This window comes from Apus apus, chromosome 5, assembly GCF_020740795.1.
Source record: "Apus apus isolate bApuApu2 chromosome 5, bApuApu2.pri.cur, whole genome shotgun sequence".
Classification (NCBI taxonomy): Eukaryota; Metazoa; Chordata; class Aves; order Apodiformes; family Apodidae; genus Apus; species Apus apus.
In genome coordinates this window covers 59,883,430-59,903,713 of record NC_067286.1, presented here as the reverse complement: position 1 = coordinate 59,903,713, position 20,284 = coordinate 59,883,430, and the positions used below count along the sequence as shown (strand labels likewise).

Sequence of the window (20,284 nt, the reverse complement as noted above, 5' to 3'; positions counted from 1 at the left end):
GTGCCGCTCCCCTCGGCAGCAGAGGCCCGGGCGCTGCGGCGGAGCGGAGCGGGGCTGGGCTGGGCGTGCGGCGGGGCTGCTGCCCGCGGCCGCGGGAGGTGGGCGGTGCGGGGGGGCGGCGGTTCCGGGGCCCCGCATGGCTCGGGGGCGGGCGCGGCGCGGCCGCACGGCCCCCTGAAGAGGCGCGGCGGGGCTGGCTGGCGGGCCGGCTGGGCGGGAGAGGGCTCTGGCTCTCCTGCCGGCTGCCGGGCGCCCCGGGGGGGCCATGTCCGGAGCGATGAAGTTCAACGGGTACCTGAAGGTGCGGATCGGGGAGGCGGTGGGTCTGCAGCCCACCCGCTGGTCCCTCCGGCACTCGCTCTTCCGCAAGGGCTACCAGCTCTTGGACCCTTACGTGACTGTCAGCGTGGACCAGGTGCGCATCGGGCAGACCAGCACCAAGCAGAAGACCAACAAACCCACCTACAACGAGGAGTTCTCCGCCACGGTTACCGACGGGCATCAAATCGAGCTGTCCGTCTTCCATGACACCCCCATCGGCTACGATGACTTTGTGGCCAACTGCACCTTGCACTTCCAGGACCTCCTGCGCTCCGCGGGCTCCAGCGACAGCTTTGAAGGCTGGGTGAGTAGCTATCTCACGGAGAACCCGGAGCTGGGCTCCTCTCTGAATGAATGAAGGTGCTCGGAGGGTACTGGCGAGGCTGGGGCTTGTCTTTGCATGCCTGGAGAGGTGCACACAGCCTGGCATGTGTGTCTGCTTTCACGCTGGTGTACCTTCATGCATCTCTGCCCCGCTGCTTTAAATTTGCTTAGACTGCTGTTCAGACCTGCTGTCTCAGCTGATGCATTCAGAGAACCCCAAGAACACAAGGTCTTGGCTGTCGTAGCTTGAGGGTCAGGACCTTGCTGGTAGCTGAGTGCTGTGAAGTCTCTCCTCTTTGTAGACTAGTAGAGATTTCTCATACATGACCAGCAAATCACACCTGCAGACTCACACGATCCTGAACCTTCCCTGTTTTGCTTAGCACACAGATGTACTTGGAACTTGGGATACCTGGGGTTGGATGTCTTTCTGTTCAGATCTACACATGCTTGCACAATTGTTTGATGCATGTGTGTAAATTTCTTTGACTTCTTAACAGAATGGCAGGCCTAGTCTTGTGTCTATTATGTACATAGCTGTGCTGGTTGAACAGTTTCACTTACAGCTGATTCTAGGTTATTTCCAAGTAGATGTCACTTGCATCCAGCCCAGACAACGTAATTTATGTCTTAGTTGTAATGATAAATGAAAGGAATAGTACAGGCTCTAAAGTTGTGCTTTTCCTGCCAGTATTGTAAAAGGAGGAGAAAGTGAGTGTGTTGATCCAGATGATAGTTTGCTTGTAGTGTTAGGTTAAAAGGAAAACAAACAAAAAGGCATCTCTTCTGGTAGAGAACGTTCAGAAGAGCAGCAAGTTTCCGAGGTTAAGATAGGTACTAACTTTGGAGGCCAGGAAGTGAAGCACGTGTAGTCAGGTAACCACCACAATAAAACCAGAGGTGGAGGAAGGAGAGCTGACGCTGTAGAGAGCAGATAGGCATCTTGATCGTATCGCTGGGGAGAACACTGGTGCTTTCTGTTCTCAGCTGGTGTCTGGGACTGAGGTGTGATGCTACACCTCTCCAGTGACTACAGGGAAATGCCAGTCTCAGGATTGATTAATTTGGCTATATTGGTACTATTTATTTTTTTTTTTTCTTCTTATGGTGTACTTAGGTACCCTATGGATAGGCTTGAGGTTTGTGCACTAAAGGTGTTCTCTCTCAGACAGTCACTGATCTGACTTTGTGTTGGACAGAGGGCTCCAAGCTATCCTCAGACAAGTTGGTTCAGGTGTTGCTCCTGACAGCACAGCCAGAGCGGAGTTCACTGGAATTTGCTTCCCAGGCTGACTGTGCCACTGGAGAGAAACTGTTCCTGAGATTCGTCCTAAAACAGCTTTAAATACAGAATGGACCACTGTGAGCCAGGGGAAAGAAGTGAACTCAGGATAGAGAGCTGTGGTTTTGAGGGTTTTCTTTGTATTTGATTTGCTGGAGGTGTTTCCTCTTTGCTGTTGAGAGAGGCCCTGTCCTCTCAGGAGGCTGGAGTCCTGGTTGTGCTGGATCTGGCTACGTGTGGATTGCTCTGTTGCAAATATCATAGTATTATATTACTAAAATATCTATAATAATATTGCCTCTGGTGTCGATGCATGAATGTCCAGGGGCCCACTGTTTCTTCCGTTTCATCTATGCTGCAGTGCTGATTTTTAGGACAGATGCAGTCTGTGGCCTGAAATGTTTGTTTGGTCTTTGGTGAGGGAGAAGTTTCTTATTGCTGCTGGAGAAGCACATGTTTTATGAACTCCTGGGAGTTGATGTGTGGAAAATGAGTGAGTTTTTGAACTACCCTGATATAAACTGATGTTACATCTGGGCAGATAGACAGAGGCTAAGAGCTGCTGCTCTCCTTTTCAGTCAGTGCCTAAAGGTTACAACTAGGGTGAGTTTAGTGGGGACTGAGAAAGCACTCATCTTTTGTTCCCTTGCTTTTCTCCCATCCCTTTTGACTTGCTCCATTAGCATCTCACATAGCGTGCAGCCAGGATCACATGATGACAGGGAACAGGATCTTGCTCTGATAATTTAATATGTCTTGATAAATCCAGCAGGGCTGTCATGGGGTTTTGTGCAATCAGAAGGATAGGAAGTGCTGGTTTGTACTAACCCAAGGTCCATGAACCGCTGGCACGATACAAGACACCACAATGGATTTGTAGATGATTTACAACATCTCCACTTGGAAATCCTTCATGCTGTCCTTTTGCCATCCCCAAAGCAAAATCACATACAGGCAAGGAAGGAGTGAATGGAGTGAGGGGAAAATTGATGAATGCTCAGATTTAACCTGGCTTACACTTACTTGGTTGTGCATGAGTTTTCATTTTGATTTGAAACAGAATTTTTACATTCACTTCTCAGAGAAAAGGGTGACAATATATTGGTAAACTCCAAATGCTTCATGGATTGGTAACAGCCAAGCAGAGCAGGGCTTTCCTCTGGAGAGCTGAGCTGCTGGGAATTACCTGGGACAGTCCTTCAGCTCATGTGCTAGCCTGAAAGTTTCAGCATGAGCTCTCAGGCTCACCTTGCTCTGTTTAGAAATGGGGATTTTCTCCTGCTGAAAAAAAAAAAAAAGTGATTAGTTGTAACATTGGTCAGCATGTTTTGTGAGAACTGCAGGAAGTGTCAGCAAGAGGCAAGTAGGAGCAGCTGGTGTGTAAGTATCAGTGCTTCCCAGATGACTTGCAGGTAAATCCCTGCAATTATGACCCCAAACACTTAGGCAGATGAGTAAATGTATGGACATGAACTGTCTCATCACTAATACTTATAAACCTGAGTCATCCCACTGGGTACTGGGACAGAGTTCTCTGTTTATGGTCTGCATTAAAATCCATTTTCCAGAGGCTCTGCAAAACTGACCCTTTTCCTTCTAACAATTTTGATTGGTTTCTGAAACCTTTCTAGTAAACACATTAGCGTGGTCTGGACATTTTTAAATTTGTGTAGTAGCTGTTAAACCCATTTGACTAATTCCACACAGATCAAATCTGCAAGAGCTTATTAAGTTCAAGGTCCTTCTCTCTGTTTCCCATTTCTTATATTTACTTGTCAAGCTGCAGAGCAGTAGTTTTTATTAATATTGTCAATTAAATGCCATCTTGCCTTCAGCATGCTTTAATGTAGTTAAAACCGGGAGTGATCTCTCCAGCACCATGTTCTTTCTGGGAGGCATTTTCCTGTGTGGGTGTGAAATTGTGCAAACCTGAATGGTAGCATTTTACACAGGTGTGCGTGACCCTGCCAGGTGCAACACAGCAGAGAGTTAAGCTGGCTGCCATCTGAAAGTTGTTATGATTTACATCAGGGCTGCAACTTGTCTTTTAAAGCATTTAACTTTGGTCTAGCGTGTACTAAGATCTTTTTATTTGACATGCATCTTTACAGGGTTGTATCCCCTCTTGAACTGTCTCTGAGTGTAGTATAGGAAGCAGTCACGTCAGGGAAACATCATAAATATTTTGGAGTACTGAGCTGTAACTGAAAGGGGAGATATTTACAATACTTAGGGATCATTCCTATGAGTTTTATGTAGTAGCTGAAGTAATTTTTTAAGCTTGGGGAAACACTGTTTACAGATACTGAATTGCATTGTTACCAGGGAATGACTTAATTATGATTGTAAAAATTGTTAGTCCCTGGGTAGAGATGTCATAATTTCTAGGACTTTAACAAGGAGGTAAAATTAAAGCTTGATCTTGAATTAGAAATTATTAGAGTGTACTGAAGGAAATTAGATAACAGACGGACTATAAGATTAATGAGCCAATTGCAACTTCCTGATGAGTTTGTTACCTTTTGCTCACGTGTGCAGGAAGAGATTAAGACAAATAATTCTCATGCACTCCTTAACTTGAGCTCTTGTGCCTGTCTCCTTTCCTATGATTTTTTTGTTTCTTTCTTAAGGCAAAAAGAATAGTCTTTTACCCATGTTTGTATGCTATTGTATTTCTCGAACATTGAATTGAAGAGTTAAAGGAGAATGCAGCTTTTTCCCCAGAGCTTCATGACCTTGGCAGAGAGCCAGGGTGCTGCAGGTCAAATACAGTATGGTTGCTTCATGTTTTAACTCCTGCTTCGGTGCAGAGTGTTCTCTAGGTGGGCAAAACTTGCATTAGGAAGCAAAAAAAAAAAGTAAATTTATAGCTGTTGACAGAGGATTTTGCAATAAAGTATTTTGTGTCTGCATCAGCCTGTGCCCATGTGTAGAGAGGTTAACTGCAGTTTGTAGCACAGGAGTAAATAGTGTCTCCTTCCATAGGTCATTAGCAGGCTGAGATAAAGAGCAATAGCATTGATTTCTGTTTCCATGCACATCAGAACCATGTACACAGTGCAGGTTCTGATCTCTGTCAAAGTCACACTGCGCGTTAACGGCAAACTTGGCTTGAGTAAACGAAGCTTTTTCCCTATTTCTTGTCAAATTTAAAGTTGTTTCTGTAATTATTATTACTGATATGTTATTATTATGATATTATTATGTTGAATGGCAATAGTGGAGAGAAACACCCCCTGCAGAAAGTGAGATGGTTTTTGAAAGCTACCAGAATTTCAGCTTCTGTTTCTTTAGTGTGCAGCTGTCCTTTGGCCCTACGACCAAAGCCTTCCAAAAACCAGCAGAATTCTGTGCACCAAGGCTACCTGAGTGTGCCCTGCAGCCTAAAACAAAAGCTATAATAAATGAATAATGGATTTATTTTTTTGTTGTCAGGCATTAAATAATCCTAGGGTGTTTGATGCTAATAACAGTTTTACTGATAAGGCAGATGAGAATGATTAGAACTGACTTGTGTCACAAAGAGCTGCACACTTAATGCCCTGTTTCAGCATCAGAAGTTGAGCTAGTTAGAAGTCCCATTTCTCACTCATTCATGAGCTCCTCCCCAATTAATGGCCTGTCTGGCAACTGTGAGCATCCTTGGAGGACACAGGCATTTTGCTTGTGTGTGTGTTAGGCTGGAAAGATTTGCTGAAAACAGAAGAGGCAGTTCCCAGTGGTCAGAACCACTGGGATGCCAGTAGGAGTCTATGGGACCAGAGTTCACCTCCTGATTTTGAACTGGGCGCAGCAGGGTATGCAGCTGGGTGCTTGATCCTGCTGTGGTGCCAGTTTTCTAGTGTGTTCCTTACTCCGTTTTTCCACAGCTGCGTCTTGAGAACTGTCGCTTTGCTGCAGCTGGAGTTGAGAAGGGCTCTGGAAATGTGTGCGGGAGAGGAGCACGCGTTGCCACCCAGTGCAGTTTGTCTGGGGTAGGCCGTGCAGGTATCCCTACCTCACTTTCCTGCCTGAGAGCAGCTGCCAAGCCAAAAGCTCAGCCCAAATCCCACTGAAAGGTATCCAGGTCCTCTGGCTCTGCAGCATGGTGGGCACATAGGTTTCCATCTGGAGCCGAGTCCATTCCCTACCCAGCTGGCTCGTCAGCCTGAGCTGCCTTAGCCTGCCAGCCCGTGCACTGGTGTCTTGGCTCTCCAGCTTGGTGGCAGCTTCTGGGCAAAGGGTGGAGCAGCTGGCTCGTGTGGTCACACAGGGTTTTCTGGAGCTGCTTGTCGAAGCCCTTGCTAATGTGTTGGTTGGGGTGCAGGGCTGACTTTGATGCCAGGGTTAGCTTTCTATTTCTGCTGCTGCCTGTTGCTCAGCTGGTGGTGTGGCCACTGAATTACCTGCAAGCCTTGCTCTGGGAGAGAGGGAGCAGGGCGAGGGCTGATGCCCGTGTCTCCTCCAGCACTGTTAAACATGGCAGAAGAAGCTCCAGAAGGTGTTTGCAGACCTGCACCCCCAGCCCTGGGATTGCTCTTTTCAGAGAGGCTGTGTGTGTGGGAGGAGGCCAGCAGGGTGACGGCAGCACAAGGGAGCCCAGCACCCCAGGAAGCTCTGTCCCCAGCCCTGCTCTCACCACGCTACAGGCTTCACCTCACTCTGTTCATGTTTTATATTTAACTTTTACCACAGGTCTTTCTGTAAAAATCCATTCCATCCAGGCTGAGACTTTCTGTTTGGAGTATTTTCTGAGTAATGATTTGGTTTCTGGCCATTTTGAGCTTATAGGCAATAAACCCTGCAGAAAAGATTGTCAAGGGGGCCACTTAAACTATTGAAATGCCATTAGAAAGTCTGCTGATTTACAGTGTAATTCAATATGAAAGCATATCCCTTACTGAAGTGAATAGGACTCCCACCCTTTGCAAACTGTTAAAGCTCTTTTGATGTTTTAGGCTTCATTGCAACTATTGTGCTTTGCCAATACAATCAAGAAATCGGGCACCTTTTATGTAACCATGGAGAAAAAGATGAGCAGAAAACTTATCAAGTGAAATGAGTTCATGGCAGCTTTTGTAAAGGATTCTGGATCAGGTGTCGGCACCTTCTTGCCTCCCAAATCTCAGCCTATTTAGGCATGCAACTAATATGTGTCAAACCATGCTCAGACTTAATTTCTTCTGGAGACAGTAAGCAATCTTTGTTCTGATTGCCTTTTCTACCCCTGCCTTATTTGTGGGGCTGTGCAGTGAACTAGGCTGGTGTCCTGGGTAACTATCCTGGCGTCATGTTCTGGTGGAGCTCACCAGGTGGTTGTTTCTCTCTTGAGCCATGACCATGTGCTGATACAAGAAGCCCTGGATGGTTGTGAGGGAAAGACTTGCTTTTTAATGATATCAAAGGTAGCAAATACATATCTAAAACAAAGTGCATCCTGAAGCGTCCGATTAATGCTGCTAAGCCACTTACTGTAAGCCAGACAAACGACTTCAGTTTCTGCAATGCCAATGACTTTTTGTGTTCTTTGATGTCATGGGATGTCCTCATCTCTCAGGGAGGTCTGTCGCTGAGGAAACGATCCAGTTTTATTCTGAAAGCCAGCACCATGAGCAGATGTGAGGCAGGTTTCACCACACTGGTGCGATGCTGTGCAAGAGCAAATGTTCTGCAGCAGTTTGGGCTCTACTGATACTCGGTGCTAAAATCTCGGTGTCTGTACTGGGCTCAAGGTGATGGAAAAAATTGCTTTTTCCCTGCGCCTGCAAGGCCTTTTGTGCCCTTCTGCCCTTGCTATTCTAGACCAGAGGCATCTAATCAATAACCAGATCTATCCCACAGGCCTGCCAGAGCAGTCTGACCAGCTGGTGGCCTGCTCCCTGCTTTGCCTTTTCCTAGGGCTCCTCAGATGTGGGGCAGGGGACAGGTTGCAGGCACAAGTGTTGCTCTGACAGCCACCAGCTTGTTTTCAGCCAGTCTTCCTTGCAGGACCCACTGCATCTCCAGAGAGCCTCTTCTGCTCTACCCCACCAGTCATCCATGTCCTGATGGAGGGATGCAGCCTTCAAGACAGATGGGTGCATCTGCTGCAGGCAGGGGATGCTGGTATCTTCTCTGTGTGACATCCAGGGTTGTCTTCTCTGAGTGCCACCTTGGAAACCAATGGAGCCCAGCCTGGGAGGGATGACAGCCCTGGGCTGAACAGACACAGGGAGTTTGGGATTTCAGGTCTGGGATAAGATTTCAGCTTGTCCACTGGCCATCCTTATCACTGAGTGGGAATTTCTGTGCTCTACTGCATGGTGTAGACCTGCTCTTTGGGTTGGTGCAGCTGGCACTGGAGCAAGAGCATGTTGCTGTGACTGGAGTTACCCACGAGCTTTGCCAATACGAAACCGTGTTGGCAGGGGAGGAGGGAGTGGAGTATGAACCTGTAGATGACATTACATAGAATTTTTCATGGTGTTCAGCTGCCAAGTTTCATAAGTATTGAGTTTCATGAGTGAGTTGTATTGTATTTGTATCAGTGATATGGTGGCAGCTCTCCAGACTCCTTCCAGGAGAGGTCTCCTTGCTGTTGAACAGAGAGGGGATGAATTACTGGTGCAGAAACTAAAGCTGGGCAGTTTTGGTGGCTGACTTCAATTTGTGAGATCAGAGGGAGATTAAACAATCTGTTTTTTTAACCAACGTGACAATGCTGTGTAGGCGTTAGTGGAATTTTTTTTAACCTTTTTTTTAAAGTTCTATTGCAATAAAGATATTGCTTCCAAAAGGAGGAGAGGAAGAAAATACGTGAGGCATATTTTTAAATGTGTGATTTGGTGTATGAATATTGCGTGTCTCCTGTGTGGTGTTTTTTGTTTTTTTTTTTAATAAATTGATAAAATCATTTGCAGTCTGAAATCATTTGACAGATCAGCAGAGCCTGGTAACCAACTTTTAGATGGAGGCGAGTGGAGGATGTGAGAAACAAGCTACGTAATGTCCTGTCCCGGGACATCACACCTCGTAATAAGAATTATGCTGCCATATTAGTCTGACAATGTGCATCTAGGGGCTGAGGAGAGGTTTGAGATGGTACTTCCATATCTGAACACTGAGGTGTTTTTCCTGCCTTTGTCTCCTATGTTTAGTATCAGCCATCCTCAGAGGCAGGATTTTGACTTGTCAGCTGGTCTGATTTGGTTTGAAAAAGCAGCTTATACCTTTCTACATAATTTCTGGTTTCCATTTCTCTCTTTGACCAGCTCAGTGGTTTCTGCTTTGCCTTTGCTTGGTGTTGGTTTTTTTCTAAGAATTTTTGTCACTGGTCTCCATTTTAGCATAGTGCTGCATTGTGCTTCTCAATTTTACCATGTCATGTAAGTAAAGCATCACTTGTCAACTAAAGTTTACATATAGATCTCTTGCTTTAGTATCTTAAACCTCCTGTGGTAGCAATGGTGTCTCGGTTTGGGAATCCTTTTGTTGCTTTTGGATGGAAAATACTTGCCATCCTTCACAGTTTTATAGATCCAGTAGTAGGTTCAAGCAGGGACCAGCCATGACTGTGCTGAGTGCTGGAGGTATGAGTCAGAGAGAGACAGGCGCTGTCAGAAAGATCATCTGGGGTTGTGTCAGTTTGCTGAAGGTGGCTGACTCCATGGTCTGGACAGGAAACACGGTGACAGTTTTACTAGGACAGTAAAAACCAGTATGGGATGTCTGTACTCCTGTGTGCTTTTATCTGACAAAATATTTGCAAATAAATGCTGTCTGATAGCATTGGAGTTGGCTTGTCTACATGCAAGTTAGTTTTTTAGGGTGATTCTCTCCGCCTAAACTGGTCAGTGTGCTCATCCTGTGCTAAATGTATGCAATTTCTGGGCTAAGTTCCTTCAGAATAATGAAGGTCTTCTAGATCAGGAACAACTAATGAAATACAAGTTTATCGTGTTTGAATTCCCACTTCTTCCTGCATCTACATTCCTTGGTAAACACGGTCCTACAGCTTGTTTGTTTTTTTACCAGGATTAAAGAGCAGAGGAAAAAATACGTTCTTCTAAGTGATGAAATCTGGAGATCAGTATACTGAATATTTTCTTCTATCTGTAACCCTTTAATTCTTTTGAAATTGAAATGCTTTACACCTGAAGAAGACAGGGAGAAACCTTTCATGCAGCGGGACCTAATTCTTATTCTTCACCTCTGAACTGTGTCACAATCCGTGAGAAGGTGCTCGCAACATCTCACTTCTTTCTCCCATCTATTTTTGATAACGTTGTGAAAGTTGTCTTCCTCCTTTCTTGTTGTAAAATGTCACTTATCAGAATAAAAAGCTTGCTTGTCTCTTCTGTCAGATTTCAGAACAGGAGCCTGGTCCTTGCCTCTGCTTTGGCTTGCCAGTGGATTCCCAGTGGCATCAATGGAGTTACACTGCCAGCCTTACATTGCTCTAATTGGGAGAAGAACTGGACACGTTTCTTCCCTCCATCTTGCATACAACAAGGGTTTATGATGATGGCTGGGTTGTATATTATTTATTGAGCACAGTGAGTGCTCATGGAGCTCCCAGAAAGAGGAAGGAATTGTCTTCCGTGCAACAAGTTAATTATCTAGGTCAATCTCAGACTGGGGCATCTAACATTAATATATTCAATGAAAATTTATTCTGTAAGGCAGTTTGCTCTGGAGACTGGAAGAAAATATAGTCATGTGAGGAAAATGTTCCTGTGCAGTCCAAATCCGTGCTGGGATTTCTCGCCAAAGCTACTCAGGTGGAACACACTAATAAAAAAGCTACAGTGGTGTCAAATATGTAGGGTCAACTTCCATCTTTTAATAGGACTTTGTGGGAGTGTTGCTATTGATAATCAGTTTGCAAGATGGAGCCTCACACCTATCACTTATTTGTTTACTTACTAACAGTAGAAGTCCAGCGTAGGAGCTTTGGGTACTCACACAAGACTGTCTTGTGAGGGAGGGCAACCTACTGGAGATTGTTGGAAATGACCCTACAGGCAGTCTCCCCTCTGAAAAGTTTTAGGCTCTTGTTTCTGCAAGGGACTCCTGGTGTGGCATCTTACATATGCTAAGAAAAAAATGCTGGTTTATTAAGTTTTCTTTAGTGTAGTGAGTGATAATTGTGTTGGTTTAGCAGTTGCTATGGAACTAACTAAGCTGTTCTTGGTTTGGAGTGGAGCAAAACTTGATAGAAACCCAGCTGTGCTGGGATAAGCCATCTTCCTCTAAAAAATTAGCTCCTATTCCAGTAACTCCATCAGTACTTAATGATAGTAACTAATTTTGACCGTATTTTCAAATAAGTAGCTCAAGTAATATTTAGCTTGTCTTACCAATAAAGATAATAGAGTTTTTCCCCATCTTCTTGAGTCTAGGAAGGAACATATTTCACTTTCCTTTGCAAAATCTTGCTGAATGGTTTTTGGCACAAGCCTCAAAGAGCATCAAGTTTATTGTGCTTATGTCCAAGAAAGGAACAAGTTCTAGAGTTGCACTAGTGAGCCCAGACAATAAGGCCTTATTCTTCCCTTTAAGGGACAAAAAGAGTCTTTGGCAGACCAAAGAAATGAGCAGCAATGTTACAGAAGCAGGTGTGGTTTCTCTTGTATGTTCTTGAGTCTAAGATCAATAGCTCTACCTGAAGGACAGTGCAACCCCTGTATTTGCTGTTGTGGTGCTGTTTCTGCAGGCCAGGACTTGCTGTGTCCAAGTCCTTAGGGCTTGTCATCATCTTGGAGTGACAGTGTTGAAAGGTAGAGCAAACTCTTGGATTCTGGAACATCTGGCAGGCTGAGGAATACAGCATCAAAACATCAGGCCATTCTACACATCATCACATAATAGTTTTCAGCCCCTTATAGATGAAATATGTTCATGTGTTAGTATCATGGAATCATAGAATGGTTTGGGTTGGAAGGGACTAAAAATCATATAGATCCAACCCCTCTGCATTGACAGGGACACCTCCCACTGGATCTGGTTGCTCAGAGCCCCATCCACCCTGGCCTTGCATGGATGAAACCCTTTTCGTTTGAGTGAATGCTTGCAATGTCATCCAGACTAGGAATGGGTTTTGTCTATGACCGTGATCGAGCACTTCTTCAGCAGGTTGGTGACTTACGAGCTCTGGTGATCTGTGCAGGGCAGATATCTGGGGGGATACCCAGCAGCTTCTTGTCCTCTGTCCTGTGAGCAGTCACTGCAGCAGGAGAGGTAGAGTGCTTCCTGCTTGTGTCTCAGCTTCTCAGCTGCCCGGTTTCACAGCTGGGCTTGCCAGATAGAGTAGCAGCCAAAGGCCAAGCGAGTTAGCGTGGTGGGCTGTGAGCTGTGGTTTCGGTGTCGTGTGAAAGCAGCGTCCATTCTGCTGCCTTTGCGGAGGAGGGGTGACAGCCGGAAGAAAAGGGGGGGCTGCCTTTGGGGGAGGGGGCCTGGGGACAGTCATCTCCTTTTGATCAAACTTTGATACCCAGGTGGTTTTCCCCTTTATTTTGTATCTACTGAAGAACTTGGTTAATGATTTCTCGGTTCATAATCAACCCTAAGCTCTTGCCAGCAATGAACTGCAACCAGCGTTGGGCGTGTATAAAACCCCACTCTGATGCTACCAAAGTTCCATGGAAGGGGCATTTGAAAGCCATGTGTTTTAGTGTGTCTTGGGTGAGCAGTTTTTGTCTGGGGCTGCACGTCTGCAGGGTGCAGGATGTTGGTGCTCGTGGTGTTGAAATGCCTGTGAATGCCTGTGTTGTGGGGTAGGCGGGACACAACACACACTCATCTCAGTTCTCGCTTAGCGCTGCTTGTAATCTCTTTGACTGGTTCTTTTCCCTCTGGTTACCACTTAATTGGGTAAAAACTCTTAGAAATAAGAACTTTAGAACTAGAGAGTTTTAAAAGAAGCTTAAGAGTGGAGAATTGAAGTTATACCCAAAATCATCAGGTGGTTAATTTTAGGATTGCACCTTTCTGATTTTAACAAGAATGAAATTTAGTGTGAGGGTGGTGAGACACTGAAACAGGTTTCCCAGGGAATTTGTGGCTGCCCCATCCCTGGAGGTGTTCCAGGCCAGGCTGGATGGAGCTTGGAGCAACCTGGTCTGGTGGGAGGTTTTCCTGCCCATGCCAGGGAGTTGGAACTAGATGGTCTTTAAGGTCCCTTCCAACTCAAATCATTCTGTGGTTCTATGAAATTGTAGGGTCAGGGTGGATTTTTTAAATTATTTTTCTTTTTTAAGAGAAGCAATTATTATTCAAGTTGTCACATGTTTTGGCTCGTGATATCAGAAAGTTTCTGATGTGTCCTTGCAAGTTTGTCATTTCCTTTTGTCATAGAGAAAGGAGTGTTTGTGATTAATACGAGGTCAGTGGATTTATTTCTATATATAAATAAGCTTACTGCAAAGAGACTTGTCTCAGCGATGGATATGCAGTACTCATTGTTTTTAAGCAATGCCACTTCTTATTTTAGTAACATCTTGGAAGCTCCTGTTCCTGTTTTGAACATGAGCATTGGGTGAGAAAAGAGTAGCTGAGGCTTGCTCGATTTAAAACAACCTTCAGTGCCCCTGTGCCCCTGAAAGGTTGTTCTGAAACAATCTTCCCGACCTCAAAAAAGCTCATCAGCATTTTCTTAGAGTAAGTCTTGTGGTTCATTTCTAGGTTGACAAGACAGTGTCCATATGTTAATAGTCCTGGGCATACAAAATTTTATTTGTAGATGAATGGTTTGTTTGTTTGTTTTCCTTTTGCTTGTTTTTTAAAATTATGCACAAAAATACTCTTTAAAGATATTTGCTTGATATTTTTTTTACTGTCAACAATAAGAACAGGTCCTTCCCCCCCCCCCCCCTTTTAAATATGTGTTTTTTAACCAGCAAATTGGTAGTTGCAAAACTCTGAAAACCTTTAGTATTTATTCTTACTCCATCTCTAACAATATTAAGCAACTCTTTCCACAGGAACGGTGCTCTTTACAATAGAGAGTGTTGTGGCTTGCTTCAAAGCCACAGTCAGAACGTGTAGGTGTTTGAAGAGTACCAGGTATTTCCATCTTTTGCAATGAATTTTCCAGTGGGTCATTACTTGTTCAGACTTTCTATCTCAGTATCCAAAACCACCCCAGTGCTTCATATTACTGTGTGTGGTAATGTCCCAGAACAAGTGCTGCTGGGCTGCATGAGCAATCTCTTAGATTCATAAAAAGCTGAAACTCACGCTGCACTGGTGGTAAGGATCTGGCCAGCAGCTCCAATGCAGCTAGTTTAGGATCTAAGTCTTCATTTCTGTAATCTTCTCTAGGTCTCTTGCAATATCATGTGTTTTAGGAGTTGAACAGCATTAGGTGTTTTATATTCTTTCTTAGGGGACTGTGTTTGTAATGGATGTGTGGCTGTCACTAGAGGGACTGTTTATCTCTTTCATCTTCTTCCCCCCAAGGTTGTTACTGAGTGTCCTGCTCAGACAGAGGAGAGGAACTGTTTGACTGGCTTCATGGCTTTATATTACAGGACTTGGTAAACCTTAAAGAAGAGAAGTCACTTGATTTTATTTTCAAAGATAAGTACTCTCCAAGGGATTTCTGTCCTCAGCTGGCAAAAGCTCTCTGGTTAAGTTTATAACACTCAAATAGATGTGACTTTTTCCTGGAGTGAATAAAATATTGCATTGGGAATTAAGGTAGTGTGTTCCCCCTCTGCAAGGGTTGTTTGTCAATGGGAAGAGGAGCACAAGGTCCACAACAGCAGTGCCATCCAGGTAGGGAAGTATTTAAACATATTAGCTAGTGAGCTGGAGTTAGAAGCATGTGTGTTTGTAACATCAAGCACATGCAACACTGGATGTGTCACACATAAAATGCCAGGACTTCCATTCACAAAGAAACTTAGTATTTATCAAGGAGGGAACATGACAGCAGTTGTCCTAAAAATGATGGCCTTGTAACGGAGCCTGTCCTGCTCTTGACTTACCTAGGACTGCCATGTGCTTGGACTTGCAGTGATCCCCAGCAAAAGATCTGCTTGAAGAGAAGAACATTAGTCTGCAGCTTTGCAGGTGATGTTGAGCATTGGATGGGAAGTGTGATCAGCATCAGGTTATGTTCTTGATTGACATGTGAGCAAAACCAAGTTCTCCACTCAAGTTCTGACCTTTTCCTCCACAGACCCTTTCTGGGTTCCCTCTCTGCCCTCCTTTATTTAATCCAAGTCACATCTTGATCACAGTGGTTAAGAAGTTCTCCCTTGTCTTGAAACCACACTGTGGAAAGGGAAAAAGAGATATTAAAGAGGGGAAATACGTGACAAGATGGTAGATGTTGGTAGATGTCAGCAAGCTGCCTGTCAGCTTGCAGTTGCACGCAAACCCCAGAAGTGCCTCCTCTTCATCTGGAGGCAGATGGCTGGTCAGCTGAACAGCATATCTTGGTGACACGGTGCCTTGTCACCCATCCGGTGGCCTGGGGAAGGCTGGAGGCTGATGCTTTTCAGCTTCTTCCCATCTCAACTTAATTGCTGGAGTTACAGCTATGACTTTATGGTCACAAGCGGGTAGTGAGATCATGTCTCTCATGAGGTAGATGAGGAAAATTGTAATCATAGACTTGATGGGACTGAAAATTGCTTGGTCTTGGACAGCCTGTCTCTTACTGCAGTGCTTGGCTTCAGGATTTCAGGACTTTTTTTTTTTTTCCCTAATCCTTTCTTTGCAAATATACAACCTCGGGTCATTCACTATGAAGAACCTCATCTGCGCACCCTTTTGCTTTAACTACTGTTTTAAAGAAATATTTTTATCATACTCTTCCCCCTCCACCCACCAAAAAAACCCCAAACAAACAAGAGAAGAACAAACCCACAAACAAAACCCAGTATACAAGTAGGATGTGATCTAACCTGGCAAAGCAAGTGCTGGCAATGGCATGTCCTTTCTGGGTGTTGTCAGCTGCGTTCTGGATCCAAACCTACATTCTTTATTCTGTATAAAGACTTGACTATGACTCCCAGTGCTGGACCTCATGGGATTAGAGTGGAAATGTGAGCAGTAACATCTGGACACCAGGAGCAAGCATCATACCTTCAGGAATGCTGGAGGAGTGCATGCCTTGGCACTCCTTTTACAGATTATATATACATTTATTATTATTATTATTATTATTATTATTATTATTATTATTATTATTATTATTATTATTATTATTATAATTTTTTTTGTACCTTTAGAAACATCTAATGGGCTATGCAGGCAGAAACTGCTACTGCTTTTACATTATATTCTGGGATTTGTGCACCAGGGATATTAAACAATTTCATAAAACTGTTGGCAGGGAATGGGAAAGGGGTTAGTGCATGGGCTAAAGGATTTTTAACCTTCCTCTTCGTTTTTCCCTGTGTACCAAGAAGATTCTCTCCTGTGAGAGACCACCTGTATTTGATAGTTTGCCTTTCATCCTTTTGTCTCATCGTTAGGATGATCATCTTGCAGCTTGGAGTGTGAGAGGAGATGTGATGGGTTAATACTGACTGGATATAAGTGTTAGTCCTCAAAAGTTTCAGTTTTAAGAATCTGCCAGATGAGCAAGTGAGAGGAGGAAGACCGAAGTTTCTGTGATTAATTCAAGGTCTGGAAAGAATGGTCAGAGCATAGGGGCTTAGGATTCTCTATAGTGTTACAGCCCATGCCAGGATCTGGGTTTCAAAAGTTGCTGGTATTAATGTCCCCTTTTTGTATCCTCAGTAAGGATGAGTAATGCAGTTAAGGCTTTAAATGAGGATATCCATGATGGTAACTGTAGTTCTAGAGATTGGCATGCCACTGAGATGTGTCATTTGGAATCTTATGTTTTGTCACAAATGCTGCTGATAACTTCTTTTTGTGCATAAGTGAATTCATAGTGATATTGACAGAGGTGGTGGTGCTGTGTGCCCCCCTCCCCAGTACAAAATGTGCTAGGTCAGGCTTTTGAAGACCACAGGCTCTGTTGTTTCTAGCTCTGCTCCTGCCATCCCCATGCATTGCTTGCCTTAGCTATAAAATTGACAGTGTGAGGTTTTCTCAGCAGCCCGAGGGGCTTTGTGGTCTTCAGCTGAAGAGGTGGAGATGTGCATGACCTCCTAGGTGCAGTTCTTTAATGCCTCCTGTTGCCTGTAAGAGAGATACAGCAACACCATGGTAGGAATGAGACACCAGGGTTGAAACAAGGGGGTGGCAGCCTGCATGGGGAGCTTTCCTGGGTGAAAAGAAGCACTGTGGACCTACCTGGCAGGGAGGTTCTCTTGGGCCTACCACCCATGTTTTTGGGGTTCCAGCTGTCCCCAGCATAGTGCTGTAGTCAGGCTGGGGTAGCTGAATGATGATCAGGGCACAGAGCTGTTATTCCCTCATGCAGCAGACAAACCATTTGCTAACCTAACAGTGTAGTATTGGGTGTTGCAAGGCCCTCTGCTCAGTGCAGATCTTGGTGTTGAAGGGAAAAAGAGGGCAAGTGCCTGCAAATCAAGCCCTCTGCAGAGTTTCTGGTTTACATTTGAACCTCTGTATCGTGGGACCCCAGTTTCCTGCCATCAGGCTGCAGGGGTCAAGATGCTTATCACATCTCACTACAGGATCTTTTTTCTGTTTTACAGCACCCATTAGTAGTAATCAAGCACTATGAATAGCTGGACTTTCCCATCACGTTTCCTTTTGCTATATCACCAGGCCTTAACTTTTTAGCTGCTAAGAAGATGGGATTTGGCTCTTCAAAAATGAGTCTCTGACAGAAATAGTTGAGGTAGCAGAAAGTTGTGACCTTTCCCCCTTTCTATGTGGGGTGGTGAGAAATTTGATGGATTATATCTGGAGGACTAATGGATTTTAATGGTTCATGATCTCATCAGCTGCGACCTGGTTTTAGAAAGCAGAAAGAGCTATTGGACAAAAATGGAAAAGCAGCAGTGCACCAAATTAATAATATGTAGTAAGGGATATTTTAGAGATAGTGACACACCTAATGGAGACTGGAATGAGACTCATTTCACGGAAGTTTGGGATTATGCAATAAAACCTATGAATAACAAGAAAATATTTCCCAGCACTGGATACTGGAGAACAGAGCAAGTATGTAAGTGAGGAAGGTGCTGGGGAGACAACTGCAGAGGGGTGCTTTGCAGAGCATTACAGCTGGCTTAGAGGTCCACAATTCCTAGGGTTGGATCCATGAAGAGGATATTGAGGGCTCTCTCTGACACTGTACAACCCAGTGGGTTCCTCCTGAATTACACAGCATTCTTCTGATATAGATGTGCAGTGATGATCCCTGGGTGACCAAAGGGTGCCTTGGACATAGAACTCAGACAGTGATGCAGACTTTGCTGCTTACTGTGAAATCATGAATGATTCATAAGCCTGACTAGATCTGTTAATAAGGTTAATTAAAACTGCAGGTGAATGCCATGCCTTGAAAGTCTCCTCAAGACTCAGAGCATTGTTATCTTCTTTTCTGACCAATCTTTTTGTTTCTCCTTCTGTATTTTCACCTAGTGCCTGTTCTGTTCCTCTCTGGGCAAAACCCAGGTCTCTGGTGGGTGGGCTACCTGGGCCTGCTCCCTCTCTAGCCCTCACCCACCCTTTCCTCATAAGGGGTCATTGCCTCAGTGCTAAGCTCAGCTATGTCAGTGGTTTACTTTGAGGAAGCTCTGCTCACCAGCTCATTGCTACGGCACTTGGAGTGTTTCCAAATGGGAAGTGCCACCAAGCTGCCTGCTTGGCACCCATCAGTGATATATTCATTGCTGTAAACAGCTAAACTGGCACAACTTCCTGGTTTTTCCTCCAAGTTGTATTGAGGTAATATCTGACAGGGAAAACACATTTGTTGATCATATCCAAAACCTGGAGATGGGAAGTGGCATTTTCTACGTTGTGTACTCAGTGAGAGACCTAAAACCTGAGCTGTCAGCAATATCCTTTTGCAGCTCATATGTCCACAATATAATAGCTAAAGTGGTGTCCCAGGGCTCTGCAGCTGTTGAAAGGTTTTTGTTTTGTCGGTAATAACAGGTTGTTGAGGTTTATTGACCTGTTTATTGTTACTGTTCATGGAATGGAAATAGATAATTTTTGTTTGTTTTGTCGAAGCTCCTAAGTCCTCTCAAAAGCAGAGACCCTGTCCCACTTTCACCCTCTTTTACCTGCAAGTACATGTATAGGTGCCTGCAGGCAGATTTCCATACATGGCAGGTGGCCAGTAGCCTGATACCAGGTACTGAATGTGTGCATGGGCATATTTGCTGTAATCAAATGTTCAAACAGCTGAAAATGAAGCCTTTCATTTGCCATCCTTTAATTTAGCTGTCCTGCAATGATGTCAGTATCTGCCTCTTAGGAAATAAAAGTAATCCATGGTTTTCCCCTCATCCCTTAAAAAAAATAAAAAGAGCTGTAGAAGGAAGGCAAGAGGAGCTGGGAGGAAAATCCAGTGATGGGTTGGACATGGTGGCACTAGGCATGGTGTTACAGAGCAAGATGCATGTTTAGTAATTTATGGGCAGCAGAGCTAAGGCTAAAGCTCTGCTTGTATGTGCATGTGGTAGGGCAAGGCAGAATGTGTGCTGCCCACACGATTTTGGTTTCTCATGGGCTGTGGTCATACAGGCCATGGGAAGGGAGCTGTGGGAGGTGGCACGAAGGTGTCGAGAGGCCCCCTGAGAAGTGATGCTCTGGCTCTGTGGTCAGCTGGGTTGCAGCAGGGAGGCTCATCTGTGGATGGAAGCCCTCTTCTGTTGCAGACTTCAGTGTGTGCATGGTACTTCTAGGCTCTGCCCCATGTCCCGTTTAATTTCGAGTTTCACTTAGATTTCTGAAGGAATGGATTCTTGCTCAGGGGTGGTACAGTTGGGGTCAGTGCCTGCTCTTTGAGAAACTTCAGTACTGTGGGACTGATAAAAAGGCAATTGGATTCCCTGCCATGTAACTCAGGAAGAAGAGATCAGAAATCCCTCCAGAGAGTAGCTGTTTTTCTTTAAAAATAGAAGAATGAAAATATAATAATCCCTGAACCAGTTGGGTGTGTGTCTCTCTTTTTAACCTTATAATCCTACAGTTTTTTTCCAAATATATAGAGCAGTCATCTGCAACCATTACTCATAAATCAGTCACTCTAAAAGAGGTGGGATTTCTCAAAAGCAAAATAAGTTGATGTAGCTCTTCTAGGAGCAGACTTTGGTTTATGCTTTTGAAAATTCTATTTTTTTTGTAGATTTGAAACTTCCTTTTTAATCTCTATTTTACTTTTAGGCCCTTAAGCAGGTTTTCTTGGTAGGAATTTTCATAAGGTAGTTAAGTCTTGTTGCAGCCCATGCTACTCTGTCTGAGTAAATCTCCTGTTTAGGTAGGAAATCT

The 20,284-nt window shown here is 44.5% G+C and overlaps 1 protein-coding gene across 1 annotated transcript in view; it reads left to right on the top strand.

The window, feature by feature from the left end:
* The first annotated feature begins 227 nt into the window (after window positions 1-227).
* PRKCH (protein kinase C eta) overlaps window positions 228-20,284 on the top strand; it is a 118,162-nt gene continuing 98,105 nt past the window's right edge. Inside the window, exon 1 of the mRNA XM_051621887.1 lies at window positions 228-625. Within this exon, the coding sequence (XP_051477847.1) occupies window positions 266-625 (360 nt within the window). The 5' untranslated portion in view covers window positions 228-265. The remainder of the gene's footprint in view (window positions 626-20,284) is intronic.